At 38.9% G+C, this 18,938-nt stretch overlaps 2 protein-coding genes across 8 annotated transcripts in view; both read right to left on the reverse strand.

Annotated features, from left to right (window-relative positions):
• The window catches only part of LOC107225492 (HEAT repeat-containing protein 5B), a 76,784-nt gene extending 60,116 nt beyond the window's left edge, over nt 1-16,668 (reverse strand). For 2 of the 7 annotated variants that reach the window (XM_046737433.1, XM_046737434.1), the window contains exon 1: nt 16,425-16,668. Coding sequence is in view for 5 of the 7 variants with exons in the window: in XM_046737429.1 (XP_046593385.1) it covers nt 8,005-8,045 (41 nt within the window). In the remaining 2 variants the exon portion in view is untranslated. Of the gene's footprint in view, nt 1-8,004; nt 8,387-16,424 lie in introns of those variants that run through there. The other 5 variants (XM_046737431.1, XM_046737427.1, XM_046737429.1 and 2 more) reach the window with 4 other exon arrangements.
• Nucleotides 16,669-17,359: 691 nt separating this feature from the next.
• LOC107225481 (putative glutathione-specific gamma-glutamylcyclotransferase 2) lies at nt 17,360-18,588 on the reverse strand. Its single transcript, XM_015665968.2, has 2 exons — nt 18,203-18,588; nt 17,360-18,124 (listed from the first exon to the last, which is right to left on the reverse strand). The coding sequence occupies exons 1-2, from the start codon at nt 18,335-18,337 to the stop codon at nt 17,573-17,575; spliced, it is 687 nt and encodes a 228-aa protein (XP_015521454.1). The 5' UTR covers nt 18,338-18,588; the 3' UTR covers nt 17,360-17,572.
• Nucleotides 18,589-18,938: the final 350 nt, after the last annotated feature.

Below are 18,938 nucleotides of genomic sequence, written 5' to 3' on the forward strand. Positions count from 1 at the left end.
ATGTATATACATATGTACGTAATGTATTTATTTGAACGATTATTATTAAACATAACGTGTATAAATTTTTTGCTATACACATATGTAATACGTTCGATAAAATAATTATTAAAATAATAAATTTGTACGAAACACCTGGTGGAAAATCAAATGTTTCAATAAAGGATATTACATATCATTTAATCGGAGTCTAGGTACACGGCTTGTTCACGCCGTGGCTTCGTAGATGGAACTTGTTGGGCAACTATTGTACGTATATCGATAAAACAATATGATCAATGCAAACTGATTGCTCCGCGATTTCTACCCGGGAGAAAGGAAAATCGAAATATGACGGGCAATTTCACAGAAATGGGATATTGACGTAAATGTAATAGCTTGAGAATAGAGCTTCGAGTATCGGTCGAGTTATTTAATCCGTTTTACAATCCCGGATTGACAAAATAATAAATTAAAAGTATAAAGTCGATATTTTGTATATATGTGATGTTTGTTAGTTTGGAAATGCAAAAAACACGATCAGATCCGTGAATGGCGAGTTTTCCCAGTACAAACAGAACCCACCCGGGATACTCTGACTGCTCCGCGTACCTTTGCCAAATCAATTCGCCGGGAACCAGAGAAACTCATCGGTCGACCAAACTTCCGAAGGAGTCAATATATTTCACGCCCGACGAATCCCCTTTTCTCGACGGCCTCAGGCTTCTCAGTTCTTCGTGGGTTCCAATATCTTTTTCTCCGTCCCCTGCCCTCTCCCCGCCCCTACTCTCTTGTTTTTTTTTATCTCTGCAGTTAGTTCTCATCGTTTTCGCCTTCAGAACAAAAGCAAAAGCAAAGGTTTCATCCCACGCATACGGAAAAAGCAAGAAACTTTTAATCCCTTTTACCCGACACAGAGCTGATTCTTGCATCGCAATAGCGACACGCTCATTTAAAGAAAGACGAGAAGAACGATTCAGAACTGCGTGATATAGCAAAGCCAACGCTTTGTATATACCTGTACAGAGATGGACAGAAGTGGTTAATTAAAATAATAACACAGCGCGCAATCTGTTGAAGAAAAATACTCTGCAGTTTCAAGTTTATGGTATACGAGATAGAAGACGCTGATTAACAATAAAAGAAGATGGAACGGCCAAAGTACAATTATTAATTATCGCATCAACTTGTTAGCAATCTCAGAGCAGCGCGGAGTTCTCAAGGAATTCTCCGGATTGTTTATTTTCCTAAAATATTTGCAACTCGCTTGAATTTCTGCACTGAACCCGAAACTCTGAAATCAATTTGTAACGAACAATTCGCTTCTGTAATACAAACTCCGTACATACAACGATAATTTCAAGAAACACGATCTACTCCCTAAATTTGATCATCAGTTATAAGCATACCAATGAAGAAAAGCAGTTCACTGGAAATCAGTGAAAAATCACTGAATCGTCAGTGTACATGCACTGGTTATTTCCAGTGGTATACGTATAACTGGGAATCAGAGAATTTTCACCGATTCAAATTTAAAAAAGTACGTTCATATGTTCACTGACTGAATAGCTTAATTTTGTTGGTTAATCCTGACCTTACAGTCCAGGTGAAAAATATCAAAACTCACGTCACTGTCGCGATCTGAAGTTAGATTAAGATACGACGGAAGTACGATTTTGAAATTGGATTGATTCGTATGATGCTAAAAAAGCAACGGAATGGTGATACTGTCAATTACCAAATACTGATTATCGATCAAAATAACAGTTGAATGAAACAAGATAGAGATCCGCTTTATTAATTCATCGTGATCCCAAATAAATAGGGGCAGATGTAGGATGAAAATGGTTTCATTTAACCAGGTACTTGACAAGTAATAATGTTTTTTTAGGATCTTGTTATTCTGTAATAGAATTTGACCACGGAATTGAATTTCCTTAGCTAGTCTAACAAAGCCGTCGTCATATTCACGAGACTTTGGTGGTTTTTATCTTTATTATCGTGCGAGAAGAAAAACTGCTTCATAACTTTGATCGAATTGAATATTTGGTTGGGTTTCAACCGTTATTTAGAAAAACAGACGAAGAAAAGAAGAACACGAAGTTTCACCAAAGTTCCCTCCCTCGGCTTATCTCAAAGCAACGTTATAACTTCCCGATGCTTGCAAGTTTCGCGATGCATCTACAATACCAACGTCGATACAATGGAATTGTAAATCTTATATGGATACGGGGGTAAAATCGTAAGTATGTACAGATTTTCAGATAAAGTGTTTTTTCCCCCTTCGATGAAACTCACGTGTAGCATCTGGCGCACGTAACGTCGAGTGGGAGATGGATGACTTCTCCAATGCTTAAAATACAGAGCCGTATACCAACAAGTGTGAAACTCTCACCAAAGGTACACAAGTTCTGACGGTTTTTCCAGTTTTGTGTTGGAGAATGAGCGAAAGTAGGAAACGAGGTGCCGACGAAAAAATGAGCGACAAATAAAAAATAAAAAATATACAAACGAAACGAGCACAAGTGAATTATCCGCTCTTCTAACAGCATCGCGCACGCACATCGTCCCGTACTTGCTTTTCTAATTCATTGCGTTTTTTTCTTCATATTTTGCGGTTTTACACACCTGCTATGCGGGTTACGGTTAGGTATACACAAGCTATGTAATTACAAACCGCCGCCGGTGAAAAACGCCTGCACTTACGGGGTTTCAAACTTGCGAGTTGTTACTCCTTCGCAACGAGAGTATAAACTACATTAACAAGATGACCAACGCATTTACATATATAACCACGAAACTCAAGACGCGAGAGGATATTGCTTACATTACGTAAAAGCTGCTAATTAAATCAGTTCTCAACATAATATCCATGTGTGCAATGTGATCGTCGTGTTTTGGAATCGCTGCTCACAGAAAATGATTAAATTCTATTTCAGCTTCGGATCTAAGGAGTACAATTTACAATATTTATTTGTATACACAAATTAAATTGATATTGCTAAATTCCAACTGACTTGGAATTCATTTTCGTATTTGATTTCAGAACCCCTTGAATTCCGCAGTGCTTTGACCGCGATCAATTCACCAAAGCCGATTAAGTAAATCGCGCGGACATTTCCTACACGGAATATACCTACACATATACATACATATATATTCTACGCCACTGCCAATTACATTGGGCTTGGAAACTGGATGAAAAAACTTTTTCATCTTTCGGGGAGTGTTTAACTGAAAAAAAAAAAATAAATAAATAAAAAAAACACCAGAGCAGAATTAATTCTCTAAAACAGTACAAGATATTCGCATTCGTGATATGAAATATTCTCTAGATTTGTAATAAATAATCAAGTCGAGTAAATCAGCTGACGGAGATTTCAATAGGATAATAATATAATTATAGGGTAGAACAAAATCAAGTTTAGAATATGTTGTAGAAGAATGTTTTACCTTTTATTATTGTTATTATGTTTATTATTATTTAATAAATGCATCGGCAAATTGAGAATGAGGTAACAACGCGAATAAGATAATTGAAAAGTGATCAATTCTCTGCACGCGCGTGGAAGTTTAGAAGAAACGTTGAAGGAATTATTACATATGGCCTTCGACGCAGTGCAGGTTTTCGATTGGCTGACTAGAAGTTTTACGGACAATTATTACGGATTGCAAAAACTGAAGAGAAAAAATAACTGCTAGCGGAATGTAAATTATTGAGAGTTCAAACGAAGTTTCACGGGAGGCAATTATAAGTGATCTCGTAATGAGTTAATGATCAACGGTTAAGCGCAACGACATTCATTTTCCATGCGTGTATGACAGTCAATAGTTGAATATAACGCGTATTTCATTAGCTGAAACACATACCGACCGGACACGTCCAAGCGAATATAATCATAAAACGTATCTGTCATCTAAAGCGATGCATGAATGATCGATTAGTGGACCGAAATTTTTTTTGAACGGCAGCAAAAAATGAGCCTGAAGTTAGAGTAGTGTTAACATAACGAAACATTAGGGAAAAAGTCATTATTGCGCAATTTTAGAACAACTCTCAAGGAATCGGCTTTTTAAAATAGAAGTATGTTTTGTTTATCACGGTTTACTAAATTTTAGATATTCCTAAACGTGCGTAGTAACGATTTTTTTTCTAAATACGGATCGTATCAGTAACGTTACTAACTTCATCCTCATAAAAAATAAGGGTACGTTGTTTTATTTATATATTTATTCTTTTACCATCCCGTACTTCAATTACCGCAGATTTAAATCTGACAAGTGAAGACTTTTGAATACAAGAACACCGGGAATCTCCGATTTCACACAGAAGCGAACCAAACGACGATTACACGTAAGTGTGAGCCACGATTTTGCGCAAACAAATAAAAGAAACAACGAGTAACTACAGAGTGATAAATTAATTGAACGATTTGAAGTGACAGAAAATATTTGTGGCTCGGATGCCGCCCGTAGAATGTAGGTGATAAAAATAAGATAGGCTGGCATTCAAGCTGATAAGTAGTTACAGCAGCAGAAAAGTATAAGAGACGTATCTAACTCTCCAAACACAACACGTCGACACGTCAACTTTAGTTCTTCGTCCGTTCGGTTCAGTCCAGTTATATTACACGCATACTCTGTATCAACAGACACGTATTCTGTATTCTTCGACGACTTTCTGAACTCAACCGAGAGGCATATTTATTCTTGGCAGAGTTCGTTAGTCGTCTATACGTCATCGCAATGATTAAAGGGTGAAGAAACCTCTGTGAAAGAATTCTCACGTTCCGTATCATCGTGCCAGTATTTTTAGAGGCAAATTGTGCATTTCAAAGAAAGATCAGAAGCCGAAAACCCGGCGAAGTTGATGAGATTATATGAGAAAATCGCGGCCAATGACACGTCATGGTTGGTAATTTTATAAGGTTTCAATTCACGGATCGACGCACGCCGCTATTAATCTGCTCTTTTGAAATTACAATGTTATGCAATCTGTCGCAGTCAATTAACAGGGTGATGCAATGTGTATTCTGATTTAACCCTTACGCTGCACACCGGAATAAAAATGACCCCGTGTCATCTTCGTCGTAAATTCCATATAAAACACACCCAAAATAATCTTATGTAATCCAAAATTAATATTGAAATATCATTACAACTTCACTTACTCAAATAAATACCTTATAATCCATTTTCCAATATTTTGTTATTTTATGAATTTTTGTTTCTTCATATTCAAAGTATCACTTTGCTAAAAACAACTAATTTTCTCTGAAATATAACAGTTAACGAGTATCGCAGAATTTTTTTAAGTTATTTGAATCAAGCGGGGTTTCCAGCGACCCGGGTGGTGCACCAGGTCGTGCGGCGTCAGGGTTGAAAATAATTGACAAGGATTGAAGTTTAATATTTCGAGCAAATGAAATTGAACAGCAAGTTTAAAAACGGCTGCAGCGAGTTTCACGTGGGTTTAAGCTCGATAGAGGAAACGGATGAGCCTTATTCGTCAGCTTATATAGCCGTTTTATGACTCACTTCTGAATGGAGTGAAGGATAGTCACAGAAGCCCGCGAACGTCGTTCTGGCCTGACACTCGGAGTTTAATGCGTAACATATCTCGTACCGAGCTATACACGCATGGACTAGGATGGTACATTAACTAGAGCGTGACCTCACTCGTTTTTGCAGCTTGCTTTCAGAATGATCATGACAACTGGTCATTCCACGAATCGAGAGAAAATCAGACATAAGAAGAATAAGAATTAATTTGCACATAGTTTCGTATGAAAATAATGTGAAAATCATGATTCATAGGATAACTCGTCGGAAAGGCTGAACCTGAACCACCTTTTATGGCGCGAACTTACTTCTGCAAGCGATCATGATACAATTTTTCTCCTTTAAATTGGCAAACATACATAATTTAAATCCAATTTCGTACACCTAGGTTAACGATGGCAAACTGAAGAAATGATTGTTCCGGCGTTCAGATAATCGTCGGAGCAACCTTGGGTATAATAATGTATTTCTAGCACTATGCGCGAAATTGTCGGACTGGTCCCGAGTTGAACGGTTTACGTGTACAGTTTGAGACTCTTTTAATGCGACTGGTGAAAAAGAAAACTATGGGAATATGAAAGGTTGGATAAGGTTGGAGCGAGAGCCGTTGTGGGATTATAACTCCGACCGATGTATTGGAATTTTATCGAATAAACATATTTTAATTATGGTCAGGTGTATGTTTTTGAGCCTAACCAATTAAAAGATTCAATAAATCTCGGTATCTATCTTATTTGCATAGCAAGAATTCGAGTTTTAATAACGCTAAGCCCTAATCAAGATGACTGTAATCATTATGTTTTAGGCATCAAATTAAAATCAATATACACCGCAATTACCATATAAACCGCGCGAAACAGTCTAATCCAATGTTACATAATTCATATTTTATGGGTACCGGATGAATGGTTTATTCGATGATAACGTACATAACAAATTAGGTATTCGACGCACGAAGTTTGAGAAATTTCTTCGTCGTATTTAAGCGTAACAAATTAACCCCGGGCAGTAATAATTCTCTCTGTAAATATGCGCATTCAAAAAGGCGCGGATGAACGACGGAATGCGAACGTTGTGCCGCAACCAATTAACGCGAAAACACCGCATAACTATACACGGTTTCGTGTAAATTAATTCGCGCCAAATTAATACGTTCGAAAGAGCAACAAATTTCCTCGACCTTCAACAACTCGATAACCTATCCGTGTTATAACGGCGCATAAAATGTCACGAAATATCTAAACGCCGAACAATTATTCCGTCTAAGGGTGAACATCGAGTCTGAAACCCCAGATCGTTATTTCAGGGGGTGAAACGTAGACGAATGGCGTGAATCAAACAGCCGAAATGGCGTCTCCAGATGTACGAGGGATTATGAGGGGTCGGTTCGAGTGAAATTTTCTTAAAAGCCTCGGCGTATGAACCGCGTAACTATTGTCTTACATCTCCAGCCCTTCCTTCGTCGCGATCTATTTGACAATTTATGCTTCCGCAGATGAAAGTGCATCATGTAGCGTGCAAAATTCAAGTCAGCCTGCAATTCGCTCTAGTGGTAGAAGAGATGCAAGGCAATCACTCAAGCCGATCCACCGCGACAACATTGGACCAGTGAATCGATATAAATGGATGAATCATATATCATTACGGCCAGATGTCACCCCTCTTTGTGATACGTTTGCCGGTTCCGATTGCACGTGTTGACCTCTAACCGAACGGCTACATCGCTTCTATAAAATTTTCGCCAATTATCTAATTCGCGTGCGAATCTTGAGCGTATGAATCTCAAGCCGTTCTTTCTCGGGCTGTACAGATTTTAATGTCTGTTTACCACGATGGAGAGACGAGCGTATTAGCCGCGAGTAAGAGATGAGGAGACACGCCACGACGATATTAAGTACGAATTACGTGATTTTTTTAACTAGTTATAATATAGCGGTATACGAATTCGACTTTAAGGTATAATAAGCAACAAAAATGTGGCGTGCGATTCGTGAGGCGGCAATAATTTGCACGCAATCATGAAAAAATATGGGTTTAACCAAAATGTGAGAATAAATTTGAATGTGTAAACACTATTAAGAGATTGATTTCATCAATAATTCCATTACATTTTTATTTACAAAATTTAAACAGAAATTAATGTATTATACGCTCGGATTTCAATTTCAGCCAAGCTCCCGCGAACTGTATAAGTTAAATATTTAAAACACAGCAGATATGTGGAATGAAATATTTCAACCAAGTTTTTTGCACATCCTCTGAATTCGTAATCGAAAAATCCTGAACGACTGACCAATTCGTACATAACAATCGAAAACAAAGAATCAGAACAATGAATGTCAACCAATTTTCAAGACAATTGATCGTCGTCTTGCACGAAACCCGAAAATCATAACGAGAAATCAAAAGCAGCAGTTACTATTTGCATATCTATAACATCAAAATATTCGGAAGAACTCTCACCTCCGGAATCTTTGAAGACTTAGGCTCAGAGATGCGTTCATTGCTGCGTTATTTTTTCTCTATCTTCTAATAAATCAACGTGTATCCCGAAGGAGGCCGCATATCACGTTGAAAATGAAAACAGGAAGTCGAGAACGTCGATCAGACACGCAGGTCGATTAATGAAAAGGGGGGAAAATGGGGGGGAGGGGGGGGGGAGGGCACAAGTACAGTACGGAGGGTCAGCTCGTTTAACGCGGTGAAATTAACGAGTATTCGTGATGCCGAGAGCTGATTGGTCCGCACCGGCCGACGTCGTCTGGGTCAGTAAACCGCGTGTATTTCGAAAGCCCCGCCACTTGGCAAGAAAAAAAAAAACCTTTAACGCCAATCTCCAGGCACAGAATCACAGAACGTCTCGGAGAACGCGGCGCGATGAGAGGAACCACGCGGACTGCGGATGTCAGATCAGGGAAAACAGTCAACACTGACGTACGTTAGACGTCGACGCAGCATGCCAGCCGTCGCGACGCTTGCGCATGTCCGGACGGACGGACGACGACCGATGCCTGTTATAGGTTCAGCATCTCCTCGTATTTCAGACGGTGATTCACCCCGGTTCTCAATCCACTATAATACGAACTTTTGTACTCTCCTACGTTCCACGTTCCCCATTTTCTTCCCCCGGTGCAGCTTTGAGCCGATATTGCCTCACTTCGATCGCTCGACGACACGCCACGATACAATAGAACGCAACGCTTTAGGTTGAGCACGGTTTTCTCTCGCAGGGAAGCAACGCGAGACTGACCAATTTGCTAATTTTTCAATTGTCCGGATGTAATACGGAGTAGGTAAATATGACACAGGTATAATACACGCGGTACTTAATTCAACTTCAATTATTGTTCGTACTTGAACTAAACGTACTACACGTACCGACAGGTGCTCGTGCGCTGAGAATGTTATTTAAATTCATTTTATCAACTGGGAACGAATTTGCGTCAACAGTTTTTACTCTGTCCGTTATTAACTGCAAGCTCGCCAATTCGGTCGAGTCCATTTCGAACGCGAACTGTCAAAACTAACAAGCGTCGCAGAGCTGTCGTCGAGAATTCAATTTCAGAATTAAACAAATTGTTGAAAGAGCAAAATGGTGGTGCACTTCATCTTCAGTAGCAGGTGGATGAAAACGGTTCGTTAGTAAAAGAGAAACATCGCACGAAGATACATGTGCACAAATGATAATATTATCGAAAAGCTCGCAACACTGACATCAGAGGCAGAAAGACGATTCGCGTTTTTTCAGATACCTTATAGTTACCAGGAATCGTAGACAACCAATTTTCTTTCCATACTTCTTTCAGGCCAAGGCAATGATCCATCTGCGGGACTCGGACGAAGGTACCGGGAATTTTCTGGCGGCTGGATGATCCTCCTGACAAAGCAGCGGGAACGGATCCTCTCAGGCTGATAAAGGGAACCTGGCGAAGGGACGTTCCGCAGATTCCGCTGAATTTGTTGTCAGCAATTGAATATGTGGTCGTTTTGCGATTGTTACTTCAAAAAAAGCAAGTCGCGTTTTCTACCATTGACATCAGTGTAGCGAACATGTCAATAATCTATTCATTCCATCGAATCTTTCTTGTTGTTGATCTAGTTCTCAGCGGAGAGATCCGTTCTGCATAGCACCGACACCCTTGCGTTGAGGCGAAGATTACATCACAAAGATAAAAAGCCCTTACTCGCGACAGTTCAAGGAGTTGAAATATCGGATCCCTCCTGATTCGTCGGGTGATTTATCTGGATTAACAGCGTGATCGATAGTGTTCATCTAATTGCATCAACGTCTCTTATCGGACCTACCGTATGACCTACGAACTCATTGAACCTGCTGAACTGACGATGAGTGAATCACGATTATGTTTCCATCTCAATCAAGCTACTTCGATCAATGATCAGTATTTTTATATTACTATTATTATGATCGTTTAGCTTTTGCTTTGCTACGAGTGTCAATCTATTCAATATCGATATCGAATATACGTGTGTAATGATTCAAATATAACCGCGCAATGAACACGGCACGAGTGGATTAGGTTAGACCCAGGGAGTGGGGAACCTGGTCACAAATTTGAAATTAAGAGGCTTGGTCTACGTCTCTCCAGGAGGAAGGAGGTGCGGATGAAAAGAACTCGTAATCGATCCAAAATCGACCATTTAAAAATAATAAAGGAAATCTAAACTACGAGGACATACCTATTAAATTAAAAATTAAACACTCCAAACCCAAGCCCAAATTTAAAAAGAGAGACGATATAAAACGAAGAACATTAAAAGTGACATCAGAAAATATAGTGCCTCGACGAAAAATCGTTATTGACAATAATTTATAATTTCAAGCATATCCACCAGTTTTAACCATATACACTGTTTTTAACCATATAAACCTGGAATGAATGAATTGTGGAATGGATGAATGAATGAGTTTTAAACATAATGACGGCTCATGTGTGGTTATCTTTATAAATAAATTAAAATTTTCACTCTACTACTCATAGTTGATAAAAGATTTTTAATATTGATTTAGCCTAATTTTTAATTTTCAAATAATCTTATACGTGTAAATTCTAACAAATCCGTCGTTAACGCGTTGTTACTGGGTGTATCGGATGCTACGAGTCCCGCTTAGCGACCTGTCGCGCTGAGTGATAATTTCGGAATGCTCCCTCGCGCCGAGTGCTCCGATTTTTAATTTTATCGCTTCGATTGCCGGTGGCGCCCTCTGCGCGCGGGACAGATTTTTCGCGCATTTACCACATTTCGGTAGTGTACGTACGTAGTCTCATTCTTCCGACATATCCCATCAAGGCAACCCCGAAGTTTCAATGCGAGTACTCGAGTGACGCAGGCATCTTTGCGTTCCGTCTTTCAGAACAGCCCGTTGCACATTGCGTTCACTCCTTGTACCGTGCCTGGTAAGCTTTTCATTTTCCGGGTTGCCTGGATTTATAATTGACTCGTTGATGTAATAGTTACGTCCCACGGCCTGGGTCACGACAAAGTCGACAACACGCATCTCAGTTGGACACAATATCGAGGAGCTTGCAATAAGTTTTGACAGTCTGCACATTTTTTGGTCATCCGATTCAAGATACGAACTTAAAGTTTGCACGCGCGAGTACAACTTACAAGCGTACAGTTTCCCCGGATTCTGATTGTTCCAAAAAATATTGCGCACACCGACGATACAATAAATGTTCGCGATGGGTCGAAGAAAATGTATAATTCATGAAGATTCGTCTACTACAGGACTCGACGACGACGGGACAAAATGTACATACTTCAAGATCAAAATGTCAGCAGATTTGGATGCGGGATCGATCCATGGCTCCTCTGCTATACGATGGTTATACATAGGACCGTTTTCAACTTTAGAATTGTGCTTGTAACCAGTGCCCTCAATTTATAAATCTATAACGGAATCCCGAGCCATTCGTGGTTCTATAATTAGTTATAAGTTGACTAATATTTACTGTTGCTTGAAAACAGGGAATTATGCCATGAACATACATGCGAAAAAAAATCACCCAACTTCAAGTTCGTATAATGAATTTGAGTACCTGAAACCGCGGTTCGCGTGCTTTTGATGCCACAAATTCTGCAAGTTCCGTCAAAGGAAAAGAATAAAACAGAAAAACAAAACAACAAAATCATGAATCCATGGGGGTGAAACGTGACGGAAATTTCAAGTCAAGGGACAGAGAGCGAGGACGAGAGAAAAGAGCCCCGTCGGCGTTTCGCAAGGCGAAAAAGGGTAGATACACGCTTACTTTCAATCGCCCTGCCGGCATTCCGTTTTGCCAAAAATATGAGCCGATCGGGGAATGAGGGACGGATACGTAAAAGTGTAACATACCGTAGTATATACAGCGATCCGGGTCGTAACTTCACGACTATATAAAATGTCGCGTCGATTTTTTCTCTGTCCGATTTGTAAGACCGATGTGATACGGTTCCGTTTGGAATTGCGATGTGAGACGTCGCAACTGAGAATAATTTGGCAAAAGAAAACAGAGCGAGGATAGCAGCAATTTGCAAGATCAGTTGTACGTGGTGACGAAACCGCAAATGAGAGAAGTAAACTCGTTATACAGTTGTGGAAAAAAGAAAAATATCGTAGAGAACGAGATTACAGCGAGAAAAGAGGCGAGCGACGGCGAAGCGGGTGGTAAAAAACGCGAAGTAATTTTGACCGGTCAACACAATCGAGTTCAATCGACTGCTAGACCCGATTGGCTAGAACATTGTCCCCCTAGGACCAACGGCGCCAGATGTAACGGAAAAGATTTTTTCGTTCTGTTATTTTATTTTATTTTTTATACCTTGCTTTACTTTCGATACTATACATATATAATGCCATATAGTATATAACATATTGTTCGAGGGAGGACGATATTGCAGACGGGGTATTTTCCTTCGGTCTCTGAATTTCTACTGCCACATACACCGTTCGAATACATTCGTTATAATTAAATTCAATGATTACACTTTGGACCGAGCCACTTGCAACCGATTGTAAATGGATAATAATTCATAACGGTGGTCTCAAAAAAAAAGACATGAGAAATTCGTCGACTCTCAAAGTTAGACGTAAGTCAAGAAGTCCAAGAAAACGAGTAATAAAATATGAAGACGTATCACACGGCTCGACTTTTCACACCAGGCACCGCAAGGTGCTAATTTACACGTTGGGTAATTATAGTTGTAAAAAGAGGTTATTAATGCTCAATTTAACGGTACATCAATTATCATTTCGTTCGCATGATATTTTGTCTGATGTCTGTATATAATTTGCCGAAGAAGTAAATTAAAATATGCACTAAATCTTAACATCTTGTAGATATGTAATCAGGAAGTCAAATATTTACACACGTTACGGAATTTTATTATTTTTGTCTGGTAGGTATAATAAATACCGGCATGACACTTGGCTATTAAAATAACCGCTAAATTGACTATCGTAATGCATTTATTTTGTTTCTTTTTAATTCTAGAAACGCGATACAAATCAATCGTGTGAGATATGATCAAAAGTTGGCGCGAGAACGACACCTTAGGGCTCACCTGTGAGGGATGACAACTTAGTCTTTACAGCACACCGTAAAATGTAAAGTAAACTCGACAATATATAACACTTATATTTCACGAAAGGCACGATAGGTGTTGGGAAAGTTTTCCGTGTAGCGCTAAATTAAAAGGTGGCGTTAGCGAGTTACACGATTGATTTAGCGAAGAAGCGATTAAGCCCCAGCAACTCCCGAAATTCTACTATACGAGGAATTTACTGTGGACGTTATCGAAGTTTGGGATTGGCGAGGCCTTGAATATCACTCTCTCAATTACGTTGCTACTATTTTATTATTAACAACTAAATATTTTTATATCGATAATCTCAAGGTTACAAATGAATTTACGCGCTTAAAAGAGGATTCGATCTTCGCGAACATGCTGAAATATTTTCTAGGAAACGAAATAACAATAAGTTCGCTCATTCCTCGAATATTTTGAACGGAATAAGAATCGAGAATTATTTATTCAGGAGAAAACGACCACTGATTATTAAAAACAATTGAGCCAGTCTTCTGCGTCACGTGTCGTCCACCACCCATATTCCACCCAAGACGGACTTCATATTTTACAGGTATGGCAGGTCAGTATTTACGAGTTAATTTAAATTAGAGCGCGTCGTTTATACGTCGAATATCCGCTGAAAACAGTAAGACGTGCCTGAAGGATGTGAATTATGAAATTGGCATGATAATCCACAAACATTGAAACGCATCAAATACGAGAAACTGCTTAGTGCGACTAAGAGTCTTATACTTTTTTGTGTCAACGGCTGAATAGCTACAATTGAAAAGCGGCGTTTCTGCACGAGCCTAAGTCCAATGTATACTAGATAACATTATTACACAGAAGATAAAACGATATGTTGAGGAAAATTTGATCGCGATTTTATTCAATCAAAACTCGATGTAACAAAGTTGCAATGTTTCCTGCATTTAAAACCTGTAACCTACACGAATCGAACATATAAAATGCAACTGTTTCCTATCTGGATGCAAAAGCCATAAATTGAACAGAAACTTCTACTTTTTAACATCGACGAGGGTTTTATAAAAATTGTACCTATGAGAGAACATGTATAAATGTCTATGAATGCACACGAAAGGTAAATCGATAAGTGCATTCCGGCGCGTAGTTGAAGATGAACTATCTGCGCCCTACAGCCTAGAATAACTGATCTAACTAGATATTCTGACGAAGGCAATATGTCGATGTCAAGTATGAAGCTGAAGTTTCGGAAGAACGTGTAAAATATTTAATACCACACAAAATGTAGCCACTGCAAGGAATGAAAGTTCAAGGGAGGATGAAAATTTAAGAATGTTGTTTAAATACTAATGAATTTTCGGCGTCCCTGAAAACGTCAATATTTGAAGTAACTCAATGTTTCTAGTTCATAGCTGCATTCAACGGTTGAGAATTCACTTTAAACATGATTGAACGCATTGCAACAATTAGACAGTTCATACGGTCAAGGCTAGCCGGGGCCTACATTCCTTAAACTCTTTTTTTTAAATATACAGGCGTGTGGGTCAAAACCCTGCCAGGTCAATGAAAGTTATTCAAATTGTTCTCACTTTTATTTTAAACACCAGTGTAAAATTTGAAAGAAATTGACTGAACCATACCGGAGTTATTTTACTTAAAATTTTTCATGATTTTATATTGAGCCTGACAGTTTCCCATAAGAATCGATGTAAAATCACAAACAATTTGGAGTAAAATAACTCTGGTATAGTTCGACAATCGCTTCCAAACTTTACAAAGACGTTCAAGATAAAATTGAGAACAATTCGTATAACTTTCATAGACCTGGGACGATTTTGACCTACACGCCTGTACATTCTCAAATTAGCAAACAGCATCGAAAAAAACGCCTGTTGACTCGCAAATAGGCAACCCACAACGCATTGCTATTTTCAACTCAACTGGACTTATTTCTAACTCACTAATTGAGTTGACGCACGCATTTTCAATGCTATACATAGTATAGATAACAAACATACTGTCTTTGTTGTTGTTTTTATCATAACAGGAAACTGCCAATTTTTATTGATTAAGATAACAGCAACTGCAAAGCATTGACTTATTACGTCTGTTTTCAAAAAGTAGTACACTCTGTGTTGCCTGTTTGCAGAATGAGATGCGTTTTTTCTCCCATTTCAACAAATTCAGAGAAAACTCTAACTCGAAGGGCGGCGAATTATTGTTTGTTTTGAAATTTATAATTTTTTTAATATTGCAATGTGCTGTCAATTACTTGCTTACATCTTGTGTATATAGGAATTCGATCAAAGTATAAAAACTCGTTTAAATAATTTCAATTATTTGTTAACAGAAAAATATTCTCTGACATCTATACCTGATGCTACATGAATTGAACAATTGAATATTACAATCCTGTTAAATCATAAACATCTTCACTTTGTAATTCGGAAGGTATGTCTGAGTTCCAATTAGAGTTAATCCATTATAACGTACAATAAAAAACCAAACAATCCATGAATTCACCAATATGTGAGTGAAGCACTATGATGCAAATTTGCATGCAATTTCAGAAAGTAACATATGTGGAAGTGCGGAACCGACACTCCGCTTTATCTCTACGGAATGATGATATGTTTATCCAGCTTGTGGCTTACCACATCTTGGAAGTACAAGTGGTTTTGTTGAACAGAGCAGTCAATTCATGAAAGTCGTTATCTCATGTACATTTAAAAGGCGAATAATGTTGCCAGTTTGGTATTAGACGACATTCAAAATTGACAAAAAGCTGCAGCAATTTTGTCAAACCTTGATAGTAAAGGACTATAAACTTCAGAATAAACTAATAAAACACATTTATAGTACTTCTTTCGAAACACACTCCTGTGTTTATTCTAGTAGAATATAGATTGACACCATTGATTCACTGCAACTTTAGAGATAATCGCGCACTTGGAGAATACTTTGATGTATGACAGTCATTAACCATAAATTCTGAATAATCGTTTAACGAGAAAGATTACTTAAATCGTGGATTTGTTCTTTGCTTGCAAAGGCAACCGTTAATTGCATTTGAGTAATTGTGAATAAAACCGAAGTGAGAGATCATAGAAAAAGTAAGGTTAGGTTGGTGAAATAACCTAGAAACAGCGTTGAACGAACTGCAGACAGGCGGAACATAGCACGAGTGTAAAAAAGCTTACGATTAATAGCTTGAACATCACGGAGTCCCTCCAATTTTAATCCAGGATATGACCATATATAGCATCGCGAAACTGGTTCTTCCTCGCTCCATAAATATCAAGAGCTATGAAATAGCAGAGACTCACCTGCAGTCAATGATATGCAAAGCAGCGGTCGAACTTCAATACACTTTAGCGATATCGGCAATGACGAGCTTCCCAGTCATTCAAGATTTTATCCAATCCACTTTAAATAAACCAAACAAATTCATCACCGCTGACATTCTGTCCAGTAAACAGTGGGTTGCACTCACACTAGTCACCGATTACCGAACACCGCACTCGAAAATTTAGTTTCATCGGCTGCCACAGGTCGCAGCACTCGCAGACGTAATGAGTTCCCGCACTGAGCTTCACGATACGAGTGTTCACGATGCTTCCCGCACCATGTTCGGTACGACGGGAGGTGTGACACCGTCTTTACCGGCCGAGTCAGATTAATATAAGCTACCGAGAAAGTGGTGAACACTGAGAGCGGATAAATAAAGAATTCGGATACGCAAGAGTATCGCTAGGTAAGCTTCCGTGATTTTTTTAGCCAACGATGGTATACTGCAGCAGCACTGCACCACAGATGTACGAAATACTCCGAATAATACATATTACGCGACGTTTTGTCGTACGCGAAGTGACCCATCGCTGTGCTGTCTATATTCGAAATGAACTACAGAGAGCTCGAATCTCGTATATATAGTTGGTATTCGGGTTGCTGTCATGCTTTGTCTCTGTATGCCGCTCGACATGTCAAGGTGTGTACACATTTTAATCCACTTATTATATCCGAGCAAACACAACTTTACGAGACGGTAAATTGTCCATGTGAGACCGACAATCGGTACAGTCATTTTTTTGTGTTACGTAGATTTCAACGCCGATGGCAAAGATACGTGAGAATCTACTGCAATGAAACTAATGAATTTACATTAATTTGAATTTCGTTCTCAAGTGATGAATTTGAATTTTGAATAATTTACATCACTACACATGATGGAAATAACACACTTCTTATCGTCTTTGAGATATAAATTTTTATCGATTTATCTGTAAGGGTATATGCAAACAGAAACAGTAGAAGAAATTACAGATCATTTCAAAGATACAACAAGTATGAAACTAGAAATCTCAATGATACATACGAGCTTCAATATGAAGTTTACATGTAATAGAATTGAAATTGTTGCTACATTTTGTCAAATTGTCCAAAGATATGCTTTACCCGAACAAATTTTCTCATTTCAATCTCTACAGTTGCAGGACTCTTGATATGTCGATAACACTTCAGCTTCTTTCTCTTCCTCTAACTTTCTAACTCGAGCTTCAAGACTAAACAAATGTTGGTCATTGACTCCCGGAGCGACGGTTCTCATTGCATTGGCTAATTTGTACAAATATTCTACATTAGCTCCACTTGGACCATGAGCGACCAAAATATGTTTAGCTATTGTGTCCATGTCCTCAGCTCCAGCGAAATTCGGGTTGTCCTCGCCTCCGATGTAAATAGTGAGTTGAAACGGCGTCTCCTCCGAGGGAGTAGGCGACACTGGGATTTTTGGATTTTTGGTCAAACTACTGCTAGAGGAGAAGCTGGTATTCAAGGAGGACGGATCAATGGTTCGGGGAGGGCTAGCAGGGTAGAAGAGAACAGTTTTTCTCTCATATCCTCCTTTCTCCCTGAAATCCAGGTGATTTACGACATGGTCGATGTTTTCGTTGGCGATTTTGTACGCAAGACCCCAAACCTCGTCCTGCGGATTCGTTGATGACAGAAGGGTGACCACTCGTCCTGGCTAAAGGGTGCAGAAAGTAGACATAAGTATGAATCAATCGGGAAGCGACAGATGAGTTGAAATGCTGTTTGCACCCACCCTGATCGATGTGCCTCGGTGGTCCGTGCTTTTCTGATAAAATCTTCTCACATAGCCTTTGATGTGTCCGACCAATTTTCTCTCGTAGGGAAAATCCGCCTTCCAAATTAACGAACCATAACCAAACACCCACATGTTCGATTGACCAAGGGTATTTTTGTATAAACTATTGACAAAAATTTGCCGACCAAAATTTCACCCTCTCATGCGAATTTCTCTGTTCTATCGTAATATTGTCGGGTATATCGGGGGCTGATGCGATACTTTATGTCGAATAAAACACAGTGACATCTTGACGTGACGAGGTTAGGATGCAGACGACGCTTCCGACAGCTTCCCACTTTCTAGGCGTGACTTTATGTACCAAACTTTAACTCTTTCTGCAATATTCTGCCGTATCGGCTATACTGTCGAGTGCTTTTTATTCTCGTCGTAACTCCATGCTGAGCTTTTATTAATGGAGATGGCGCTGTATGTCTTCGTCGAGCTTGCATTCCTTCAAATAAAAACGCACAATTCTTTGGCATATAAGTTTTGGTAAAAAGAGTTACAAACACCAGGATTTCTTCACCTCAATGAAGGTAAAACATGACTATAAATTCACTACTTTAAAAAACTTTCCCTCTTATTGCAACTATGTAAAAACTGATTCCAAATTTTAATTATTCGCGTAAAATTTAAAAAAAAAAAAAATTTCGATCACATTTTGGCTGGTAATTTTTTAATGCAGATGATG

Source organism: Neodiprion lecontei, chromosome 4, assembly GCF_021901455.1.
Source record: "Neodiprion lecontei isolate iyNeoLeco1 chromosome 4, iyNeoLeco1.1, whole genome shotgun sequence".
Taxonomy (NCBI): domain Eukaryota; kingdom Metazoa; phylum Arthropoda; class Insecta; order Hymenoptera; family Diprionidae; genus Neodiprion; species Neodiprion lecontei.